The 22,702-nt window shown below is 39.7% G+C and overlaps 1 protein-coding gene across 1 annotated transcript in view; it reads right to left on the bottom strand.

The window, feature by feature from the left end:
- Positions 1–11,775: 11,775 nt before the first annotated feature.
- Positions 11,776–22,702, bottom strand: part of ntng2b (netrin g2b) — a 75,615-nt gene continuing 64,688 nt past the window's right edge. Inside the window, exons 6-8 of the mRNA XM_062413207.1 lie at positions 16,752–16,919; positions 14,114–14,248; positions 11,776–13,044 (exon numbers count right to left, since the gene is read on the bottom strand). Coding sequence (XP_062269191.1) covers positions 12,821–13,044; positions 14,114–14,248; positions 16,752–16,919 — 527 coding nt within the window. The 3' untranslated portion in view covers positions 11,776–12,820. The remainder of the gene's footprint in view (positions 13,045–14,113; positions 14,249–16,751; positions 16,920–22,702) is intronic.

The following is a 22,702-nucleotide window of genomic DNA, read 5'->3' as shown; positions in this document are numbered from 1 at the left end:
CAATGCTCAAGATGGCTGCGCTCATCTCCTGAATAGACTGGCTTCATTTCTGGATAGTGAGAGGAAGTGTAAACGCGTCGTCCATCTTTATTTACAGTCTGATAACAATTAAATGCGTAACACCAATCGTTATCCTGACCTAACCCTGTTCTTATCCCAAACTTAAAATCTATTGTTAACTTTCACCTAAATGTCCTTACTTCATACAGTAAGGTCTATGTTCAAAATTGTATTCATAAATAAATGAGTACAAGTGCACACGCACTCACACACACACACACACACACACACACGCACACACACCATTAATACTGTATATGCAGTGACTATGTGAACTACTTTTCCCCCAAAGGAGGAAGGCAGTGTTTCAGTTCTTTTTGTCAGATTGTTTTGTCAGACCCTGAGCTGTGCTGCCTTCTAAGCAAAACTCTAAGTCTTCAGGTGAATTCCACTACAAGTATGTCACTACTGGAGACGATGTTTACTCTGCAGAGTTGTGCGTCTCTCAAATGACAGCTCTTCTTTGTCGGTGAACTCAGCTTCCTTCCCTCGTGGTACTTGGTTGCCAAGTATTCTTTTATGCCTGATTTCTTTTTAAAAGAGCTATTCCTTGCTCCAAATTCTCCTGACCTCCATATTGCCGATTGCTGCATCTCTCTCAGATCTAGATTTTAATCAGTCCACGTTGGACAGGGTGAAATCAGAGAAGTGGGTTTGTGAATTTCCCCCTGCTGCTTGAAATAAATGTCAGCTTACCTCAAAATCCTGCTTGAATGCTCCCGAGTATCAACGTAAATTTCATACGAGGGACAGAATTTTTTGAATACAGTTTCCCTTCTTGAACACTTTCAGTCTCTCGTGGTGACAGGGACTACTTTATGCCCCAAATTTGTTTTTTGGACAAAGCCATCTGGAGGTTTGTGGACTCTGCTGTTTCCCGGGACTGTGAGGAATGACGGTCATCGGCCCTGGAGTCCTTTAATGGCTAAACTTTCTTCACATGAATAAAAGTCTCCAACTTGCTGATGAACACCCCCTGCACCTGTGTCACCTGTGGTTTTGGCATATCATTGCCAAAAAACACTCACCAGATGTATCACTGATGAATATGCAAACGTATGCATGCACAACCTTCCAAACAAACACTGATATTTGTATTGAAATTGGAAGGTTTTCCCCATTGAAGTGCCAAACAGCACCCTACTTTCAACACATTATTTTATATTTATATAAATTTAGTATGTATACATTTGTTAATATTATATTCATAGCGTTTACCTTGTCATGTCCCTTGTGGAGCACCAATCAGAATTTAGCATTTTACATTGTGCTTTTGAAATGGCCAAGCAGAGGTGGACACATCATAGTTAAAGTTAAATGTTTGAATGACATACATATTTCATAATGAAAACCACAAACAACTGACTTATATATAGGAAATCCCTTGAATAATATGTCTGATCCCCAAAGAGGAGCAAAAATGTCTCGACCGTCACCTGGGGACTGGGCTACTGTATAGTTCATAAATCCATGTTAGCAGAGTGGACATGGACCAAACTAAAAAGTCAAAGTATGAAAATGTTCTCCGTCATTTTACTTAATTCTTATCACATTACTTATTTGTTATAATAACAGGGTGAAGCAACATGATCAGCTTAGACTGACTCCTGATTGGTCCAATCTTTGGACTGAGGCTCCACCCCCTACTGTGCAGACTTATGATCTTTCACCCTGTTTTTATGAAACATAAATTAAATATAATTAACAAATTGAACAACAAAACAAAAACAAAACTTACCAGAAAAAATAGGACAAACAGTGTAACAAGAACAACCTTAAATGACAAAATGATTCCTTCCCGAAAAATGTGACTTTCTTTTAGTTTGGTCCATCACATCTGGGTCCAAATGCGGATGATAGCAAGATTTATGGACATCAATCTTATATACACTTTATGAAAAAACTAAGCTTATGGAAATATAAAATGCATCATATTTTTGTACATGTCTTTACAGTACACCAATATCTTGTCCTCCCATTCCCTTTGAAAAACTGAAAACATTTATTTTCTAAAATTCTAATAGAGTCTGACTTATGAGTTAAAGAAGCTTCAAATAAACTTTATTACAATTATATTACTAATTTATTTGTCACTGTTCAATTTTGGAGTTTTTTTTGTTCCCATTACTTCATCAGCTCCAATTTCTTCAAATCAGCCGCAAATTCAGCAGCCCCTCTGGGTTCTCATATCTGTTAACATCTCCAGGGCTTGTGGTCGAGGGTGGAATTGCACCCCGAAACTCTCAGCAGTCCTGTGGAGTCGCAACTGTTGATCTGAAATAACTGACGGGACAGAAGCACAGGACGAAGAAGAAACTGTAAAGTTAGTATCACAGCCATAGATATATATATATAAAGGCTAGATGTCTCGTCCACGTTGCCGGGCCAACAAAGTCAAACGTCCGCATATGGCAACCATCTTGCCACAGGCGGCTCGCCCACCCATAACATTGTGTTGTTAGTGGTACAATAACTTTTTAAATAAAAAAAGATAAAAAAAATTCTTGATGTATATTTGTAAAGGGATATCTTGTACCTATATTGAACATTATTCAATTTTTTGGAAATTTAAATAATTATTCATGGGTATGCAGTGTCAAAACTACATCTCTGACGTATATAACAAACTGAACCGTTTAAAAATCAGTTGAAAATTTAGCAAGTTATAGTTATTTAAAAAGTACGTACCGCTACAACAAAGTGTTATGGGTGAGCAAGCTGCCTGTGGCAAGATGGCAGCCATGTGCTGACGTTCAACTCTGTTGGCCGAGACATCTAGCCTTTATATATATATCTGTGATCACAGCAACATGTCTCGGGTGCTAACACTTAGCAAGACAGCTAGCTTGTTGCTAAAGCTGCCCATGTTTTTGTAAGACCATAGTTCCTTGTGCAAAGGAAAAACAAAATGACCATCGCAACAACAACAACAACAACAACAACAACATGTGGGAGGCTGCTCTGTGTGTGGACAGCTCCATGAAAGAGGAGAGGAGATCATCAAACAAGGTGGGTCAATCACACACCCCTCGTCTGCCATTTTGTCTGTTTCCTTTACCTTCTGCTTTGTGTCCAGCTGGTTTAAAATGTCCCCCCATTAGCTGCTGTGTTGTGGTCACGACTGGTTGTGGAGGGGATGACAGTGAACGTGTCATTGCTGAGTTTCCTCTCTGACCTTTACCCCTTATTTGATGTACACTCATCTGTGCTCGTGTTAGTGGCCGGAGCAGAAGACACTGCAGGTGTTTGTGAGTTTTGTTTTCATTCTGCCATGACACCCTCTTTACTGAAGGGTTCCGTCTCAGCACATTATGCTGAAGACACAGATGAGAGTTGTTTATTTGAAACATGCACTGATGCTTTCTGACACCAGCACAAACCTTTAATCTCTACCTGATTTTAATATTCTTTTAGTCTCTTTCCATCCGCTGGTGGTTAATAAGTGCGTGAAGAACATACAAGGAATATTTTCCATCTTGCCCTATGTTTAAACAGGATAGTGTTTTCTTTGAAAAGGCATAGAGGCATACTGTACATGGATGTCATACTACTGCCATAACTTCTGAACACTGAGTCCGAATTATATCAGCTTTAGCTATGTAAGTGGTTACCCAGTTTCAATCATCTGATCATAACGCACGTCATTATATCTAATAACCCTTTATTTTAAGTTGTGTGATTACTGTGGAGAAACGTTTTACTTTGAGTTAATTGGGAATTAACAGGGGTCTTTATAGCTCTTACCTATTCATGTCTGTGAAGCTTTGCTAAAAATTCCAGACACATTTGATGTTAAAGGCACTACTCTGAAACAACCTCAATTTCCCGCCTGAAAGCAGGCCGACGTCCTTAAAAGCATTTCAAAATTTACCAAAACATCAACTCAGACAGAAAAAACATCCCTTTCAACACACAAGCTCTGACTGTGACAGTAATACTAATAAAATGCAGAGAAATTGGACTGAGATATTATCAAAGCGTGTCACGACCTATTCCATGAAAATCACTGCAGATGCTTCTAACAACAAATGTTTAAACGTTAGAAGTCGCATTCATGAGCTTTAAGCCACAAGCATCCACTCTTGACTCTCCATGCAGCCGTATGGCTTCAGGAACAGGCAGAGAGGACAGACATCTCATCCCTAAGTTTCAGTAACTGACAACGGGAGCTCTGGTGTCAGCCCCACTGCTTCACTGAGTCCGACAAAGATTTTTTCTTTGGGCCTGAAACACTGGCGTTTTGAGGGTCACAAACTGCACAGCGGCAGCAGTTGCTCAGACATATGTCAACATGTTTGAAATGTGGCACCCTGATGCTTTAGAAGTGCATGTGCTGGTTCAGGACAATGCGAGAAAAAAGGCCAAGGAAATGGAAGACAGCCAAACTATGGCCCGTGGTACTGTAAGCACTCTGCACTTGTTTATTGAACAAGTGGCCAACAAAGTTTTCAACACAAGTGTCATTTTGAAGGCTCCAGCAGGATAAAACAACAAGATGGAACACTGAACATAATATAGTGAAGGAACCAAGGCGAAGTGAAGCACACTGTAACCTGTCATTCTGGAGGTAATCCTAGCTATATGACCAGAATCTCTACACAAAATGTTGCTTTAAGGAAAATACTGATGACAATAGGCTCATGCGATGCATCTTTAGCAGGTGTTATTCAAGTGAATAGTTGTTAAACAAGGTGGGTAGAGGCTGTTAATACATTTAATGAAATTAAATTGTGTCCTGTACAGCACCTTTACTCGATCCAAGGTAAAATGGTCATTATGAAAGCCTGGATTGTGTGAAGAACGTTGTCAATGTCCAGAGCAGCGTGTTGTGTTTAAATGGAAACTGAAAACTGCGTCGCTGGTGTGGAGGTTTTTCACACTTTCTGAGAGCGACTGTCGGATTGTAATTTGCAACAATGGTGCAAAAGGTTCCGAGACAGGGAAAAACATTTACAAATTTTAATGAATGTTTTGCTCTTCATGACCAGCAGTTTTCCGTGGTAGAAGATGAACCACGGCTAATGGCACATTTAGAGCCTCACTACACTCTGCCAAGCCGTCGCTACTTGTCCCTGCATGCCCTATATATTGTGGTCGCCGCACACAGAGTCTGATTGATGCCAATGTAAGCGACGTACGTTTTACCAGTACATAAGAGATCCTCAACCTTTTTCCTTTTCCTTTTTCGAGCATGATATTCCATGTACTTTTGTCAGTTTTTATCAGGCTTTCAGGCTTTTTATCTGGCCTTTATTTTTCGAATGCACATTATTTTATCTGATTTACTATTTCAAAACATCGACACATTAAATTAAAAACCTTTGAAGGAGAAATGTTCATCCTCTACAGAATGTTTGAAGTTGTGTGATGCACCTCACTAAAAAACTAAACAAACAGTCAGAACTGAGTCAGAACTGTTTTTGTTGTGTTAACAATTCATTCATCCATATTTGCCCACTATATTTTACAATTTTAACCCTCAGGTGTATCATGTATCCCTTATTTTAAAGTCATATGGCTAAAAGGTTTTAACACACTGAGTAAATTCATGTATTGATGGTGAATAAGTGCAATGAACGAAAGTATCATATCCAGCTATTCAATGTGATTTGGTCTTATTCAGTAGTTTTATCAATTCAATGTAATACCCGCACTGCAGACTGAGTCTCATGGTGGTTGCAGACATGCACAGTGGAATATAATTATTAGACAATTAATGTTAGTGGAGCAGAGATTGCATAATCAGCGTACTCTGATTACATGGCATTAATTGAAATAACTTGTAGCTTAGGGGGCCGACCCATTTCTGCCTTCCTCTACTCAGCTAACCCGACTATGAGTTTTTATATATTTTTGACTTATTATTTAAATACAAAGTTCCTTTAATTCAAAGAGCTGTTAACTCTCCCTCTGTCTCTATATCTCTCTCAGTATGTCTGATCCTAGTGTGAGTTAAGACATCCACATCCACTGAACCATCCCTGTCCTCTCTGTAGTCTCTGTGGGTCTTTGTTGATTTGTCCTGATTTCCACTTTATTTGTGTCAGTGGGGTTTCTGTTTTGACACTCAGTTTTAGCATTTGTCTGTTTTCTATCTAATAAAGTTTTTATACAGTTGTTAAATCAATGTCATCCCATTTTTTTTCTCCTGAAAGTTATTGGCATTCATGATGAAGATTGGGTCTTATGGATTTAAACTTGTGCTTTAGGGGAGTGTGTGCTGCAGGCTTGTGCTCGGCACTCCTCGCTGTCTGGCAGTGCTTCTGGGTGTCTTTACAGATTTCTTTTAACTCAGCCTCAGGCTAGAAGCCTCAGGTAGACACCTCATCAAGATGACTGATAGGAACTTGACCAGATAACAGGGAAGCGAGTGAGACTACACTCTCTGCTGACTCCAGGCCCAGAGTAGCACACTGTATATTTAATTTGATCCTATTATAGTTTGAGTTTCCATTTGTAATTAATGTTAGTTTATGTCCTTGAGGGGATTACCTCCTATCAGATCTGTGTTCGCTCATTTCAGCGTTCACGCATGATGAGGACTTGACTAAGGGAAATACGACGACTGCACTGTGCAACTTTAACGCCAACCAGAGGCTACTGCATCCACATTTAGTTTGTGGCCTGTTAAAGCATAAATTATGCATCTAATTAATGCACTTTTATTCAGTGATTTTCACAGGATCGACACACACTGCTGCCACACCACTCTGGCGATGACAGGTGCAGTTTTAAAGTATAATTTCATACAAACATAGTGACTCTGCTCATCCAGCTCCGTGTCTCTGCACCTGGCTAACAAACAAGGGGGATAAAGGGGATTTATTTTAGGGGAATTCATGTTGATATCTTCTATTTGTCATTTCTGAAAATGGAAATGCTTACACATGTAGTGCGTTAACGAACATGTGAGTGTGTTTGTGTATATGTGCGTATCATGCCATTGATGGGCCATTACATCTTTAGTAGCAAATCTGTTTTTTTAAAGATTGTTTTTGGAGAAATGTATAATCGATTTGATAAAAGCCTTCAGCATTTTTTATTTGACTGTATTTAGTTATTTTGTTTGTTGCTTGACTTGAAGCTGAAAATTCTGCTCTGCCCAGAATCAAGTGTTTTGCTCGTCCTTCCTCTTTCCTTGGTTGTTTGGACTTCTCAAAGGGCAGTGAAGTTGAACTACAGTCACATGTCAGTGGAGCAGCTGCACAGGAGTGGCACACAGCCTTTTGACCGCACAGTAGTCAGAGCACTATTGCCACTAACCAGCCCTTGTCAATTCTTTGGAAAAGATCCTTGGGCCTCAGCCACAGGAGGTTATTTCAGAGACTCAGAAGCACAGATGGTGCAAATATTGACATCATCATTGCAGATGGTTTTAATAGTGTAGCAGTGCATTACGGACGTTTTCATAGAGATTGTCTATGTAAAGGGGCCTCAATGACATTTCTAATATGTCATTAATCATGTTTATTTTTACTTGCTATCAAAATGTTGATTCTAGAAAGGAGACGTTAACTGTAGATGAGATCCAGGGCAGGAGGGCTTTCTGTTTGACTACTTCCTAATATTTTGATGTAAAGATCCTCTGCTGTTACGCATTTTACCCAGAAGGGTTGGGTAGGTGCTTTCTCTGAAATTGAAAGTAACGTTACATTAGCAAAATGATAAATTAAGTTTGACTAAATATAAAATGTTTGTTGTTCTATCATCCTAAACGGAGCTTGATAAAGGAGAGTTGCTTGCAAAATCTGAATCAACATTATGCTAATATGATCTTCTACTCTTGGCACAAAGTGGGGCCAAGCCCAAGGCAAATGACTTTGCTAGTTTCAGACTGACGCAGTTGTCCAGCCTCCATGTTATTTAAATAAGACGGGCTTTTCACCCATCTGAGCGCCCATGGTAGTGTAGGTCTTCAAATGAGGTGTGTTCAGGCGCGATGTTGGCACACTGCTGTTTCGAGGCAGTGGAAAGTGATTGCCCTTTGGGTCTGAAGTTTGTGGGACAGGATTTCAATGTTATTTTTAAGGGCACATTGTCAAGTTGGTGATACGCCCCTATAGAGGTGGTGGACATTGATGGTCTGTTTTCTAATCAGTAGACGTTTCTCACTTACTACCTGGCAAATTGTCAATTGTCATGGCTATAGAAAGCTCTGTTGATTGGTTTTCAAACTTGCATTATAAATTCAGTTACCAAGTACAACCCCAATGCACTGGCACAGCAACCTTGTTCATTGCTTCGATTCACAAAGGTTTTTTAGCTCTGCAAACCTTTTTTACGAAAGATGATGAATTATGGGATCAGTTCCAGTGAAGCTCGAGAGAAGCACACAACCCTAGAAGAAATCAGGTCATGTACAGGAGGTGGTAGGGCTGTGCAAAGTATGACTGGCAGAGTCCCATGGGCACACATGGTGTACGTAACTGGCTTGTGTATCCCCAAAACAAAGGATGTCTGAGAGGAAAATCTTGGGGCAATCAAATGAGGAAGCCTTGAGGACCCATGTGAAATCTACAGCCCAAAATAATCCAAACAGGAGGCAGTGGCACAGCTGGGGAAACAGTCCAAAGATGACAGGGACAAATACAGACAGTTTCCACCAAATTCTGACTCACATGCAGGAGGCCAAGGACAAACTTGTTCAGCCGCTGTTCTACCACATTCCTGATCTCTTTACACAGACACACGCGCCAGCGTTGGCAGGTGCTACAGCCCACCTTCATAAGTCATTCGGAGATCAGATGATAAGTGTTATGTTCATGCTATGGCTGTGACAGTGTGTATAAGCAGTACTTTGTGTTGCTCGTCTTCTCTTTATTTCAAAAAAGTGCAGGGATGTCTGGCAGTATGTGCCTGAAATTTGCTCAAAGCGCCCACTCACTCTCTGCAAAGAGATAAAAAGATAAAACACACATTCAAAGATGATTTACAGCTTCTTGTAAGCTCAACATTCAGCTTTTCAGAAGATAGATGAGAAAAGGGGATTTTTGTGTTGTTGAGAGTTTACTCTTATTCATTTTTTATATATCCACGATCATCTCAAAGCACTTAAGGTCTTTGTTGCTCCATTTTCATTTCATTAGGTCGGTTGATCTGAATATTTGTTTACTAGTGTAATAAACACTGATGTTAAAACTGGAGACTGTCTTGTGATGGATCAGGCCAGTGGCGTGTTGACGTTCTGACCCACGTCATCTCAGTAAATATTACAATATTATTATTACATATCGTGCGTCTGTACAAAATTACTCAACAACGCATGGACACATTTTCACCAAACTTGATAGTAATATTACTTGGGAGAGAGTTAGATGATTGTGTAAGAGCAGGACCGGTGTTAAGCCGAGACCCGTCTGCCTGCCTGCTGCAGAGTTCGCCTTACCTTGACTTTGGCAGCCCATTGTCATCTCAATTGTCCCATCAGTTTCATAATGATCCAAAAATCTCCAGCACAATATACACAACAAAACATATATTTTCAAAATTCTATCTTTTTTTTTGTGCAGTTACTTTGCTGTAGAACTGTGTGCATCGCTCTTTGCCCTGCCGTCGCTCTGTCACTCTTTTCTGTCTCCCTCTGTCTCTCTCATCATCGGCATCAGCACACACACACACACAGTAACAGAAACTCGCAATTTGTGCGTAATTTAGCTGTTCCAGTCTTAATTGTCAGATTTCATCAATGAAAACTAAGCTGCATTGTTTTTTAACAATGGGTGATGGAATGTTTATATTTGGTCAAATGTCAACATAGATTATTTTGTTCCATGAAGCAACTGAATAGAAAAAATGTTCCTGATATAAATTCACAAACACTTGAATATAACAGTCTGCGTGATGTCCTTCTTGTAACGATCCTGTAGCTTTAATGTTTTTCACGGAGTCCCTTTACAAATGAATAAAACAATACAGAAATGCGGCCAGTTTTGCAGATCACTGAAACTGTGGGACACAACAAACTGCAAAGGCTACTGCTAGTATGTACATAGCATTAGCTCTTAACTGTATTTGATTCACAAAATGAGTTGTTAACAACTAAAATCAACACTGTTAATTCTGATTCAATTATCATTGAGAGGTGGTTAATAAAACAAGTTGTTATGAGTGATGAGTTTCAGTGTCCACCCTGAAAGTTTCTGTTGTGTTGTATCGACACATTTGATGTTAAATCTTGTCTACGCTCTGATTTACAGTGATTCTTTTTTAGCAATATATGTGTTGCAAATGTGTTTCCGTTGTTTATTCCCTTTGTTTTTCTTCTAAAAGAATATTTCCACATTTTAGGATTTCATGAGAAGAGACGGCTCCCATTTTTTTTACTCCATCAAATCGATATTAGAGGTATTCACCTTCCCGTGAGGATTGAACAAACGAGGTAGCCTATGTGTTAATTGTTTAGCTCTAGAGATCCTGATTGGTGGTCCACATTACAGGACTGTTTGAACTTGGAGCCCAGCGAGTCAATTCCCGCTGTTCCCAGTATTCATGCAAAGCCAAGCTAAATGTCGCCTGGTTGTATTTTCATATGTACAGGCATGAAAGTGGTATCAATCTTTTCATCCAACTGTCATCAAGAAAATATTAAATCTCCCTTTGATTTAGAGTGTAAACATAAATGTAAACGTGTCATAATATCCGAGTTTCTATTCTAAGAGCGTGACAAATGTAAAGGAATGAATTAGCCTATTTCTCTCAATGTATGTTTATTTCATGTGATGGGTCTCTCATTTTAAACTGAATGTTGTTTTCCCTTGGTCACAAAGGGTATGTTTGTCCCGTGTGATAACGTCATATTAAAGTCATTAGTCATACCTGGTCTCCACAATGACATGTGTTGCTTATATCGTTTGTCAGGGTTCTGCATTAATAAACTATTCCCTCCCAAGTGTCACTTCTTGACACCATTCAGATGAGCCCTACACACAGAATAGCTAATAGAGAGGAGTAATACCAGAATCCTTGTCTTGTCATTTCTCGGAGGCTTAGTCTCCCTTTTATCTTTGATGTACACTGTATTCTGGTGTACCGCAGCATTCGTGTTTCTCTATCCACTGTGTTCCTGTGCACACTCAGCAATGGAAGGTTTCTCAGTGAAATCACATGCTTTTACAGCAGTCAACTCAAAGGACATTTTTGCTAAATTAAATGTATCACTGGGACAGCCTTGTAAATATGAGTGATCTCGAGGAGCGTTAAATTGGAGAAGATTCGGCCCCGGCATCAGTCGCTTGGAGTCGTCTCAAGGGACCATTGAGAATCTGTGGATTTCCACTGTTTATATTGTGGAAAATGTAGAACTAATTCGTCAATTTCTTGTGGTGCATCGGCAAGTGACATTCTCAGATATAAAAGCTCCTTGCAACTTTTGTCAGAGTAAAATAATTTATATTCTCTGGACAGTAAAGCAGTTCTTTGTGATTGTCACACAGGCCGTTGGTTTTCTAGTTGGAATAATCCATTTGTAATAATGAGCATTCAACACCATGTCTGAAGTGACTGAAATAGATCAAACACATGACACGAGGTAATGGCGCTCTTGTCACTTCACGTTCGATTTCTCTTTTTTTTCACCCCACTGGAAAAAGAAACCGTTAACAGCATGTAATCATGGACACTTGATTGAATGGAAAAAAGTACAAGCAAGAAGGCAAATAACAGTCATATTTACTGCAAGGTTTACACTCAGTGTAATAAAATGCTCATTTGGAATAGTTGTAAATGCCATTTTTTATAATTTATTTTTATAACTCCAAACAAAAATAATTTCTACAAAAAATAGTCAAATAATGTCATATAATATTGAAACGTGGTTGATATCTTTTCTCTCTTTTTTAAACTTCTGATAAGTTAAATTCTCTTATATTCTGCCTCCTGAATACTGTGTGAAGATAAAATCTCGCTAAGTGTGGCAACAATCACTCATTCCTATAACAACCATAATAGTGTCTAAAGTTTTTTTTTAATAATTTGTAACCCCCTGGATATTATATAATATGTATAATCTCAGCGACTGTTGGTGGGCACATTAGATACAATGACTGACGATATAATAAAAAAAAGAAAAAATGCAGCAGAAGTAGAATAAATGTAAAATCAAGTCTCATCTTTCGAGAAGAAACGAAACCTGGTTAATATACTATGTAGGCCTCAGCAGCAGGATCAAATGCACAGCCCGCCTCCCGACCCGTCCATCGTGTCCATGTGTCCCGTCCGAGTCTGACCACACACATTTTGGCCATCTGTCTAATACATGTGACATTCCTAACTCAACCAAGAAAAAAACAAGAAATAAAACAAAAAAAGGTCCTTGTGGTTACAACAGCCATTCCCTTTGTAGTGAAACAGTGGTGACTTCAGTGTTTCGTTTATGCTTTTTGGTTTGATGCACATTGCTCCAGCTCAGGAATAAAGGGAACAGTGGTTGGTATGGATTTTTTGCCCCTTCGTCTGCATCTCTTTTTCTCTGAGGTCGCTCCCCCTTTTTTTTCTGTTTGTCCTTCTTCTCACACCTGAGCACACACTCCATAGCATAACAGTCATGTGAGGTGTGTTTGTGTGTGTGTGTGTGTTTGTTTGTGTAACTGGGGATATAAAGTGTTGTGTGAGTGTGTGCTTTTCCGCGTGTGCTGCAGTGTGTGCGTTCACCGGGTCCATGACTCAGACGGCCCTACCTACTCTGGGTCTCCGCTCACCTCACGGACACACAGATATAAACACACTCCTTGGCCTGAGGTGGGGGGGGGGGGGCTTTCGTGGCTCAGTGGGGGGTTAACGTGGCCAGCAGGTGGGCTAGCAGAGTGCAGAGCAGCAGGTTGGCCGTAGAGAGGTGCAGCGAAGAGGCAGCGTTGCAGTCTTTGCCCGCCTCGCAGCGGGGCTGTTGGCACAGTAGCCCCTTAAACTCTGGAGGACAGATGCACTTCTGGTTCTGGTGGCAAGTTCCTCCGTTCTGGCACAGGAGCATCTCGTCATCGCAAATGTTAGCTGTGAGCGGAGATGAAGGTAGGCAGAGAGCAGCAGTGGGGGGAGGAGCAGTGCAGAGGAAGTGCAGAGGTGAGGAGAATGAGCGAGAAGTTAGGAATAAAGAGGGCGCAGCAAAGTGACAGGTGGTAGAAGGATATTGGGGGAGTAAAGAGCACAGAGACGAAAGAAAAGTGTGTGGCAAAGGGAAAGACAGATGGGGGAGGATGGGGAGGGGGGATGTTGGGGAAAAAGTCATGATGGGAAGCAGTGGTACAGGGGCAGGAGAAGAATCCAGGGCAGAAAGAACAAGGTGGAAAAGAAAGCAGGAGGAAGGAAAGAGGCATGATAAATACTCCAGTCTTTGCCTCGGGGACAACAACAGGTAACACCTGCCTTTTTATGTTTAAGCAGCTCTTTTCGCCGCCTGTTTTTCTTGAGCCTGCACTTTCTCAGGGTCACATTAAAATCATCGTCTTGGACCCGACAGAAAATACAGTGCACGCGTGATGCGTTAAGTAATGATTGGAGGAACAAATAGCATCATTAAAATGCCATAAAAGGCATTAGGAAAAGCACAGGGGTAGTTGTGCTGCGCAAGATACTTGACCTAAAAATGTTCTGATGGAAAATAGAGGATCACGCTTTCATGACAAGAAATAATTACATGAGATAACATTTCTTATTACACCAGAGATAATTGCCTCTGCTGAATTGGAGTACTTGGAGTAAGATGTCAGACCCAAGACATACTGTGTTACTATACTACAGTGTGTCCCATATTATAATGAATAAATCCACATTGGAAATGCATGCCTGTGGAGGTTGAATGTGTGTGTCTGTGTGTGTGTGTGTAGGGGAGGATCTATTTGTGACTGAGGGCCCTGACTTCATGGTTGATGGCGGGGGACAGCGAATCCCTGTAATGGGGTTAAGGCGTGACAGGGTCGTCCATTAAAGGAGCAGGTGATGCTGCTAATGAGCTACATGATCTATTCCCTCGGGAGTTAGGGAAACACGGGTAGACCTGGAAAAGCACAACATTTCTTAAACCCTGATGTTTCTGGATACAAAATGTCTGAATCATACTCACAGTGACAGCCTTGTTTCCAGTAGAAGCCCGGCAGACAGTCGTCACACTTGGCCCCTGCGGCGCCGTCTTTACACTGGCAGAAGCCTGTACTGTTACACCGGTCATGGACAGAACCCATCTGGTTGCAGTTACACTCTGAAGGAAAAACAACAGAGGGAGTCATACCTGATACCTGCTGGACTGATTCCCACCTCTTGTAATTTGTATTGTTTTGGGAATTTGATCATAAGAGTTTTTGGGGATCTGATCTTAACAGTTAAACAAAGTTAGCTATTTGTATTCACACCACATGCTTGTCTTTGGTATTGAGGTGCTTCAGATCTACAGTACTGTCCATGTGGAGTTTCTTTAAATAGCAGAAATGTACCATCATGCTACTGGGATTATATATATATATATATATATATATATATATATATAATCCCAGTAGCATGATATATATATATATATATATATATATATATATATATATATATATATATATATATATATATATATATATATATATAGGACAATTTTCAGCATTTGTGATGAATGTAAGGCTATCGGAATTACCTACTGTCATTCACAACCATTTCATTTTGGATGTTATCACTTGTTTTACTTTTTAGAACAGTCTCAACAAGTTTGGTGACACAGTTTTCAAAATAGAAGAATGAAAACTTTCCTTTGTCAGAGAGTATCTCATACGTTTTTGAATCTATTCCAATAATTGTCTGATATTTCAGAGGCAGATCATTGTGGTAATTGAACAGCTGAAGGTCTTTTTGTTAAAATAAATTATGCTTGAATTTAATTTTGTGAACTTTCTTGCGATTCAAATACCCAATCAAAGGTCACAAAATCACATTTGCCCTCAGAAACGCACTTAATCCTCCCTAACAACTGACATCAATAAAATGTTGATCATCGTTTAGTTGTGCTGAAATGCTAAGTGTGTTGTGAGATTCATGTCCCGTCAGTCTGACAGAGATTTTACCCTCAAGTGTTCAACTCTTAAACACGAGATGATATCGAGCTTCTCTTTGGATTAGGTAGAAAAAAACTAAATTCTCTGTGTCTCTCTGATGTTGGCATATTATTGTCATTACAAATACATATATTTATAGAATCATCCTGATATCCAGATCAGTGATAGTTGGTAGCACGTCAGAGATGGATAAAAAAATGGCAGAACTGCACTGCATTTGTCAGATGACTGCTGATGAACCAAAATCTCGACACGATGTACGCTGATAGCTCATCTGTACCCAAGACCAGATTAACTTATGTCTTTTAAAATTAGTAAACTATTAATTAAATTGAAACGGACTAAGACACCCAGATTACACAATCCCAGCCAGAGGTTATCTGTGTGTTTGTGGGTCACAGGCGTAAATACGATTTTTTTTAAATTTGTTGTTTGTAAAGTGCACCAACCACACCAAGGCAATTTCCTGTATGTGCAAATATACATGGCAATAAAAATAATTCTGATTCTGATTCTGATTTTGAATACTGGGTTTGTAAGTGAGTGTGTGTGGATGATGTGATGCTGTGTGTGCAGTGTGCGTGTGTTGGAGAGTGAGTCGTTTCTTGCATTGAGAGATGATGGTGTGCCATGCTCAGTTTGCCAGTGTGCTGGCAGAAGAGCTAATGGGCCCTTATTTGTGCTGACTCCAAATCCTGGCCCTATGTGCTCCCCAGGCCTGGCGAGTTTACCCTCCAACCCCCTGCAGTTCATCTACAGATGGATCCAAATCAACACCAGATTTTCACTTCACAGCTATGCAAACAGATGACCTCTTACTAGGACATGCCCTTAATAAGGTAGTGGGTAAGGAGTGTAAGCAGTGTATCACCAGTACATACTAAAAAAAAGGATGAACTCTGTGTCTTTGATTTGCTCGGTACTCAATTAGATTGAATAATTACTTTAACTTGTTGTAATTTGTAGCATTAAGTGTGTTTGACAGTGTTTGCATCATTGTTAGATGAACAGGATTGTACTTGTACATATTTTAACATACAGAGTAGTGGACCTTGTACAAAGACAACATGGGCAGTGACCCCTGACACCCAAAAAGCTGATGGCAGAAAAAGGTTGCTGCACCAGAAGAGTTATACAAAATGCTCGTAGGCCTACTTAGTCTGTTGATTAATCATGGGTGTGTTTTAGCTTTAGCATATGTACCGGCTTCTGATTTCCTTTGTAAAAAGTCCTCAAGCGATTTCCATTAAATATTGTGGAGGTGTCAGGCATCACCAATGGAAGAAGGCATCACATGAAGCAGGTGCAGATAAACGGTCAGATACAGGACCTTTCTTCTACGTTGTTTAACTCTGACCGAGCAGACAGACCATCTGTCTGTGTTAGGAGAATAAAATATGCTTGTTGTGTTTCCTGCCTCTGTGGTTGATCTAATAATGTGCCCTTAAAATTATAGTGAAATACCTCGCCCAACATGCCCGTGCTGCTCAGTTGGGATTGCACTGCATTGACTTGAAACTAACAAAAGTGCAGGAATACTGAGCAACACAATTTACAATGAACACAAAAATATGTTTCCCCATAGACAGCCATAGGTTAAAATTGCCCATACGCTGACACGCCCATCATTATCCCCGACACACTCTCACTGTCTCCCTGTGGACTGACCGATGCAGACGCCCTCATCGTCCAGTTCAGCAGAGGCGTTGCGGAAGTATCCCAGTCTGCAGTGTTGGCAGTTCTGGCCCCTGGTGTTGTGTTTGCAGCTGACGCACGTGACGATGTTCAGGTAGTCGATGTAGCTGCAGCGGTTGGAGTGGCCGTAGCACTCACAGTCTGAAACAAAAGAGACACATTCAAACCCTTTTCTTTAGGGAGGACAGATCTCCCTTTTTATGTTAATCTCAAAGTTTAAATGTCAGAAAACGTGTAGAGGGATGCATTCCTTGAGGCCGCTGCGTTCTCATAGGAGTTTTCAGTGGCCGCAGGAAATGATAAATGACCTGCACTAACAGATACTGTATGTCTGAAAGGTTTAGTTTTAACTGTCAGTGAACAAATGAATGGCTCTGTGTGTTTTATGACTCGTCTTTCTGACTTTATATTGGTTCAATAAAGACAAACCACTCCCTCTCCATTACTACACTCACAGGTTTGCTGAGTCTGCTTCACTGTGCTGCACTGATTACTGATGGGAATTCCACTATCCTGTGTGTGTGTGTGTGTGTGTGTGTGTGTGTGTGTGTGTGTATGTGTGTGTGTGTGTGTCTGCGTCTGCACTGGTGTGTGTGTATATGCTTGTTTGTGTGTAGGTGCAGTAAAGGCATGTTCATTTTGTTTGGGAATGCAATTGCAATACCAGATGAGTAGCTTATTAGATACACAATCCTAACTGAGGGAGTTTGAGTTGAGTGATACAGTACAGTTGCACAGTACATTTTTTTTTTTTTTTTCACCCTGCACCTGGCTCCATGAAATCTCTCTCACCCCGATTAACCTGCGAAAAATCCTTACCCTCCTCTCTATTCGCTGTTTGTTCTGCATTTACAAAGACTTAAATTCTCTTTCATAACGCGCTGCGCAATCAGAGCGCATAATTAAATTTTCTCTTTGTAATTCATGAATTATCTGCGAGGATTGGATTGCAAGTTTTTACTGTACATGCTTGAACGCTTGTTAAATTAAGACGTCTTCCCAATTTCACACCCTGAAAGCAAAGCTAAAAAAGAACTAAGACCTTTTGTATAATTTTTCCTCAGAGAGAGAAATGAAACCCCTCATGTCATTTACCGGAGGATCTGCTTTGTGCAGAGGGGTGCAGCGAGAGGTGGAGGGTTGTTGCTCTACATTCTCGCTGCGATTATCTTGGCTGAGGCTGGTACCTAATTAAGGTTTTATTAAGCTTTAGAAGTTGGCTGCAGTCGTGTGCTGCAAGGCATCACTGTCCTCTAAAGAGGCGTTTACCAGGCATGTTTATGCAAATACACATTTAAATGCACATTAAAAAGTCGGAGTTTAGCTGTTTAATCAGCCGTCACATTATTATTTTATTATTGTTTGGTTGATGATGCCAGCTGAAATATTAATGAGCTGGTTTTAAGGAAGCCAGCGCGAGGAGCACCATAAACGCCTCACTCAGCACTGAGGGAACCGTGCGAGCGGTGGGGGAAGAACTGCCTAATTAAATATAAATGGCAAATTACTCCACAGACTAGAGAGGCAATGGGACATTGTTCCACAAATTAATGTTACGAGTCAAGATGCTGCTTTATTGGTATTCATCAATTGTGAATTGTTAACAGTCAGAGACAGTTAAAGCGGTAGGAAGAGAGAGAGAGAGAGAGAGAGCAGCCTGCACCAGAGTCTGTGAGGTTGAACGAATAATGGTATAGTTTGCTAACAAGCATCCTGTGTAAAATCAATACACAGAAATGTCAGGGTGGGCTGTTGTTTTATGCTTCAATTTGAACTTCCAGTCTTAATACTCACCTTGATCACGCACATTAAGCCGACACAACCAGGGAGTCACAGATGCATAGAGAAAAATGAGCAAAGTAAAAAAAAAAGACATGAAACATGCAATGAAAGGAATTTTTCCACAGGCTTTATGCATGAAAAAGTGCGACAACGCTCCAGTCAAACTAAAGGACTTAACAATCCAGTGATCTGAGGATCTAACCAAGCCCAAGTCTCCCCTCTGGATCTACAGACCACATGCTGCTCATGTTGGTCTCTTACCTTTGAAATCATGGTATATGATCCCCAACAACTGTCTGGCCTGGGGCTCTCCTGAGATCAAGAGTTTCAGAAGCCCTTGAGGGATGAAGGAATCTTTGTGTGAGAGTCGTCTGTGCATCATTCACCATGCCAGTCATATACAGCGCTAAACCTTCACTCAGACGGACAGGCTTCATCTATTGAAAAATATTCAACTACTGCGGAGAGAATGTTTTAAACCCCAATTGAAAACATTGTGTATGATTTGTCTCAAATTTCCGTCCGCAAAATCAATTTATACATAAAACTAAATACAAAATTATGATCAAATTATAAGATTTGATTCCAGGCTGATGATTCAAGGAAAATACAGCCAAGAAAATGACTCAACAGTCGGCTCAAATTATTGAAATCACAAGAACATATGAGTTTAATTATTGAATCCCAGTTAAATGTTCAATTCTACCTCTTCTATTGTTCCTTCGCTCTCTGTCTTCACACTCTCTCTCTTCCCCGTTTCTAAATGATGAGCTGTACTACAAAATCTTCTTAATCAATGTAGGATTATACCTCAGACTGTTTTACCAAACTAAATATTACAAAGACGACTGACAAGATATTCAAATGTTGGGCAAAACCTTTCCTAATATAGATCCAGTTCACATCTTCTGATATAATCTAAGTGTGTTTACAAAATTATCACACAAGTGTCATAAAGTACAATATTTTTATACTATTAATAAACAGCTGATCAGATAAGAATATTTTAAACTGAAAATGTAACAATGCTCTCACTGTTCTGAACAGTGCAGATATATATAGGTATATCTCAAGAGCATCTTCAATGTCAAATCCATCTTTCTTTTCTGGTGTCCCCATTCCCCCCCCTTCATCCTTCTTTCTGCATTTTATTTCTTGCCCTTCAGTGTCAGTCACTGTCGCAGTTAAAAATACGACACCACTTTTGGAACCAAATAAAGATTTAGCCTCGTAGCTTACGCTGACTGACAGGTTATCATGTAGTTGAAGAAATAGATTTAGAGACTTTTGTTATTTCCAGTTTCCATCTTTCACTGTAAAGTGTCAAAAGTTTAACGAGTGGTGAAAGTGTATCTCCTGCATATCTACTGCTCTATATCTATGATTTAATATACATGTTACTACCACTACAAGTAGAAGAGATACCTCTTTTTTGAGCCTTTCTCTGTGAAAGCTCCTCCTCCTCCCTTTTCTCCCCGTGCTCAGATGAGGTCGTTGTTTTGCGGCCATGTGTTTCATGTGCCCCAAAATTGTGGGAGACTGAAACGGCACAATCATTTCACATAATGGGCAAAAACAAGAGAGATTTTATGACATGATAACCACCACTCAACTACTTAACTCTCTATTTTCCAACAATCTAAACAATATCTATAAAACTAGAGTGGAACTCAGTAGAGCGTGTATGTCTCACAAGGCCCAGTATCCCTGTTAAACTCAAGCTGGCTCCCATTGCACGTACTGGTAGATGGCAATACTATACCTATAGGCAATACTATAGGTATACAGGATATCTGTCATCAAGATCCACAAATTCTTCCCTGAGCAATCTGGGAAAATGTCAAAAAAGGCCTGTCTTGCAATTTAGGAGAGGGTGAAAATACATTCCTGGATCCGCACCAAAATGTAATAGTCTTTTTATCACTCACCCACACCACGTTCTATCACCAAGTTTTTTGTTAATCCTTTTAGTAGTTTTTCTAATCTTGCTGACAAATAATTTACAAACAAACGGGTGAAAACTTAAAATTCTTGGCAGAGGTATTTTGTGTGAGCTTAAGCTACATTCATGTCTGATAAAAAAAACTAAACTTTATTCAATATATATTCTAAATATAACAACTATATTGGTGAACAGATACAGATACATTAATTTATACTCATTTCTGTCATTGTTAAGAATGTATTAATCCAGGAAAACGATTCCACCACTTCATATAAAACTTTCTCTGGGCTTCTGTTCCCTGTGCTCAGATGAGGTTGTTTTGTGACCATGTGCGTGATCCTTAGACTTGTGGGAGACTGAAACACCACAAATATCATCAAAATAACAAGTTATTTTAATTACGTATCTACCTTCTTGTTCTTTTTTTTATTAGATGGATTTCTTCCGCTCCAAGGTTTTAGTTAACGGAGGCTCATTATTTCTCAGTACAGTGAGTTGAACTTTTATATTTACTACCACTATGTCCAAAACAGATACCTTTCTTTTCACTGGGCTACTCCCCGTGCACATGGGAGGTCGTTTTGTGGCCGTGAGTCTCATGCACATGCTCCTCAGACTTGTGGGAGACTGAAACAACATTAATGTAATGAGCAAAGATCTAGATATATTTCTGCCACGCCCATGTTTTCCCTCTCTGAACGGTTTGTGCAGTCTAAAATATAAATATGTAAAAAAATGATGTCTCAGAAATGTTAAAATATTATTTGCTTGGTCTTAAATAAGTCTAATAATAAATAGGTTTTAACATTGTATTATGTTAATGTTCATTTAACCGTGTACTTTACATTTTTAGTTAAAGAGAAATGGTTTGGCAGTATATACATAGTTTCTAATGTCTGTGAGTGTTGTAGTTCTTTTTTAATGATGGACATTAATACACTGTAATTAAACTACAAACAAGACCAACATGGAACCGATAACTGAGTCTGCAAACACGGCAATCAGAATTGATTGCAGTACACTCTGGAAAGAATACGATACCTATCATCTCTGCTTGTAGTTTATGAGGTGACATGGCCTATCATAGGGTTAATGTCTTCGAGGCTACTTCACCTTATCTTAAATTATGGAGAAGAATGTCTAAGACTCTGGTCTTCCTTCATCTTTTGCATAGGTCTTAAATTTAAATAATGAGTGTCTTAATAAGTCTTCAATTCAACTTGTTGAAGTCTGAGGTTAATTTGTATAAATGTATCTACTACATATTTTCACCTTTCCCTAAACTATAATTACAAGGACATTGCTACCACTACATATGGAATAGATACCTTTTCTTTCTCCATGCTCCTCCCCATGCAAAGGTGATGTGGGTTTGTGTCCATGAGTCTCATGCACATGTTCCTCTGAAACAACATTAATGTTATGAGCAAAAACGTTGATATATTTCTGCTGCTATACCACGTTTTCGTTTTTGGGGCACATTTTTTCTCAGAACAGTGTACTCCATATTTATGTCATTGCTCGTGAACTATGGTCTATAAAATAACAAGAGCATTGCTACCACTACATTTCAAATAGATACCTTTGATTTCTGCTTTTCTTTCTCCATGCTCCTCCCCCTGCACATGTGCTGCTGTTTTGTGGCCTTGAGTCTCGTGTGCATGATCCTCAAACTTGTGCAGGACTGAAAAATTCATATAATGAGCGAGACATATTTCTCCCGTTCCTGTGTTTAATCTTTTTAGGTCCCCTTTCTTTCTCAATACAGTGGGGACAAATTGTAGTAGAAATGTATTCATGTTTACATCCTTGCTAGTAAACTATATTATATATAATCACTCTAACATTGCAACCACTACATATGAAATACCTTTCCTTTCAGCATTTCTGTCTCCATGCTCCTCCCCATGCACATGTGATGTTGTTTTGTGGCCTTGAGTCTCATGTGCATGATCCTCTGAAACAACATTAATGTAAAGAGCGAACATTTGGATTAATTTCTGCTCCCCTCTCTTTAGTTTTTTAGGGTCAATTTCTTCTCTGTCCAGTGAGGTGGAATTTAATTGAAGTTTGTCTTCCACATACTGCCATCCTTGATAGTAAACTACAGGATATGAAATTACAAGAGCGATTGCTACCCCAAAATATAAAATAAATACCTTTCCTTCGAGCTTTTCGTTCTCCATTCTCCTCCCCA

Source organism: Platichthys flesus, chromosome 19 (genome assembly GCF_949316205.1).
Source record: "Platichthys flesus chromosome 19, fPlaFle2.1, whole genome shotgun sequence".
Classification (NCBI taxonomy): domain Eukaryota; kingdom Metazoa; phylum Chordata; class Actinopteri; order Pleuronectiformes; family Pleuronectidae; genus Platichthys; species Platichthys flesus.
Note: the sequence above shows the minus strand (reverse complement) of the source record. Positions and strands in the feature narration are given on the sequence as shown.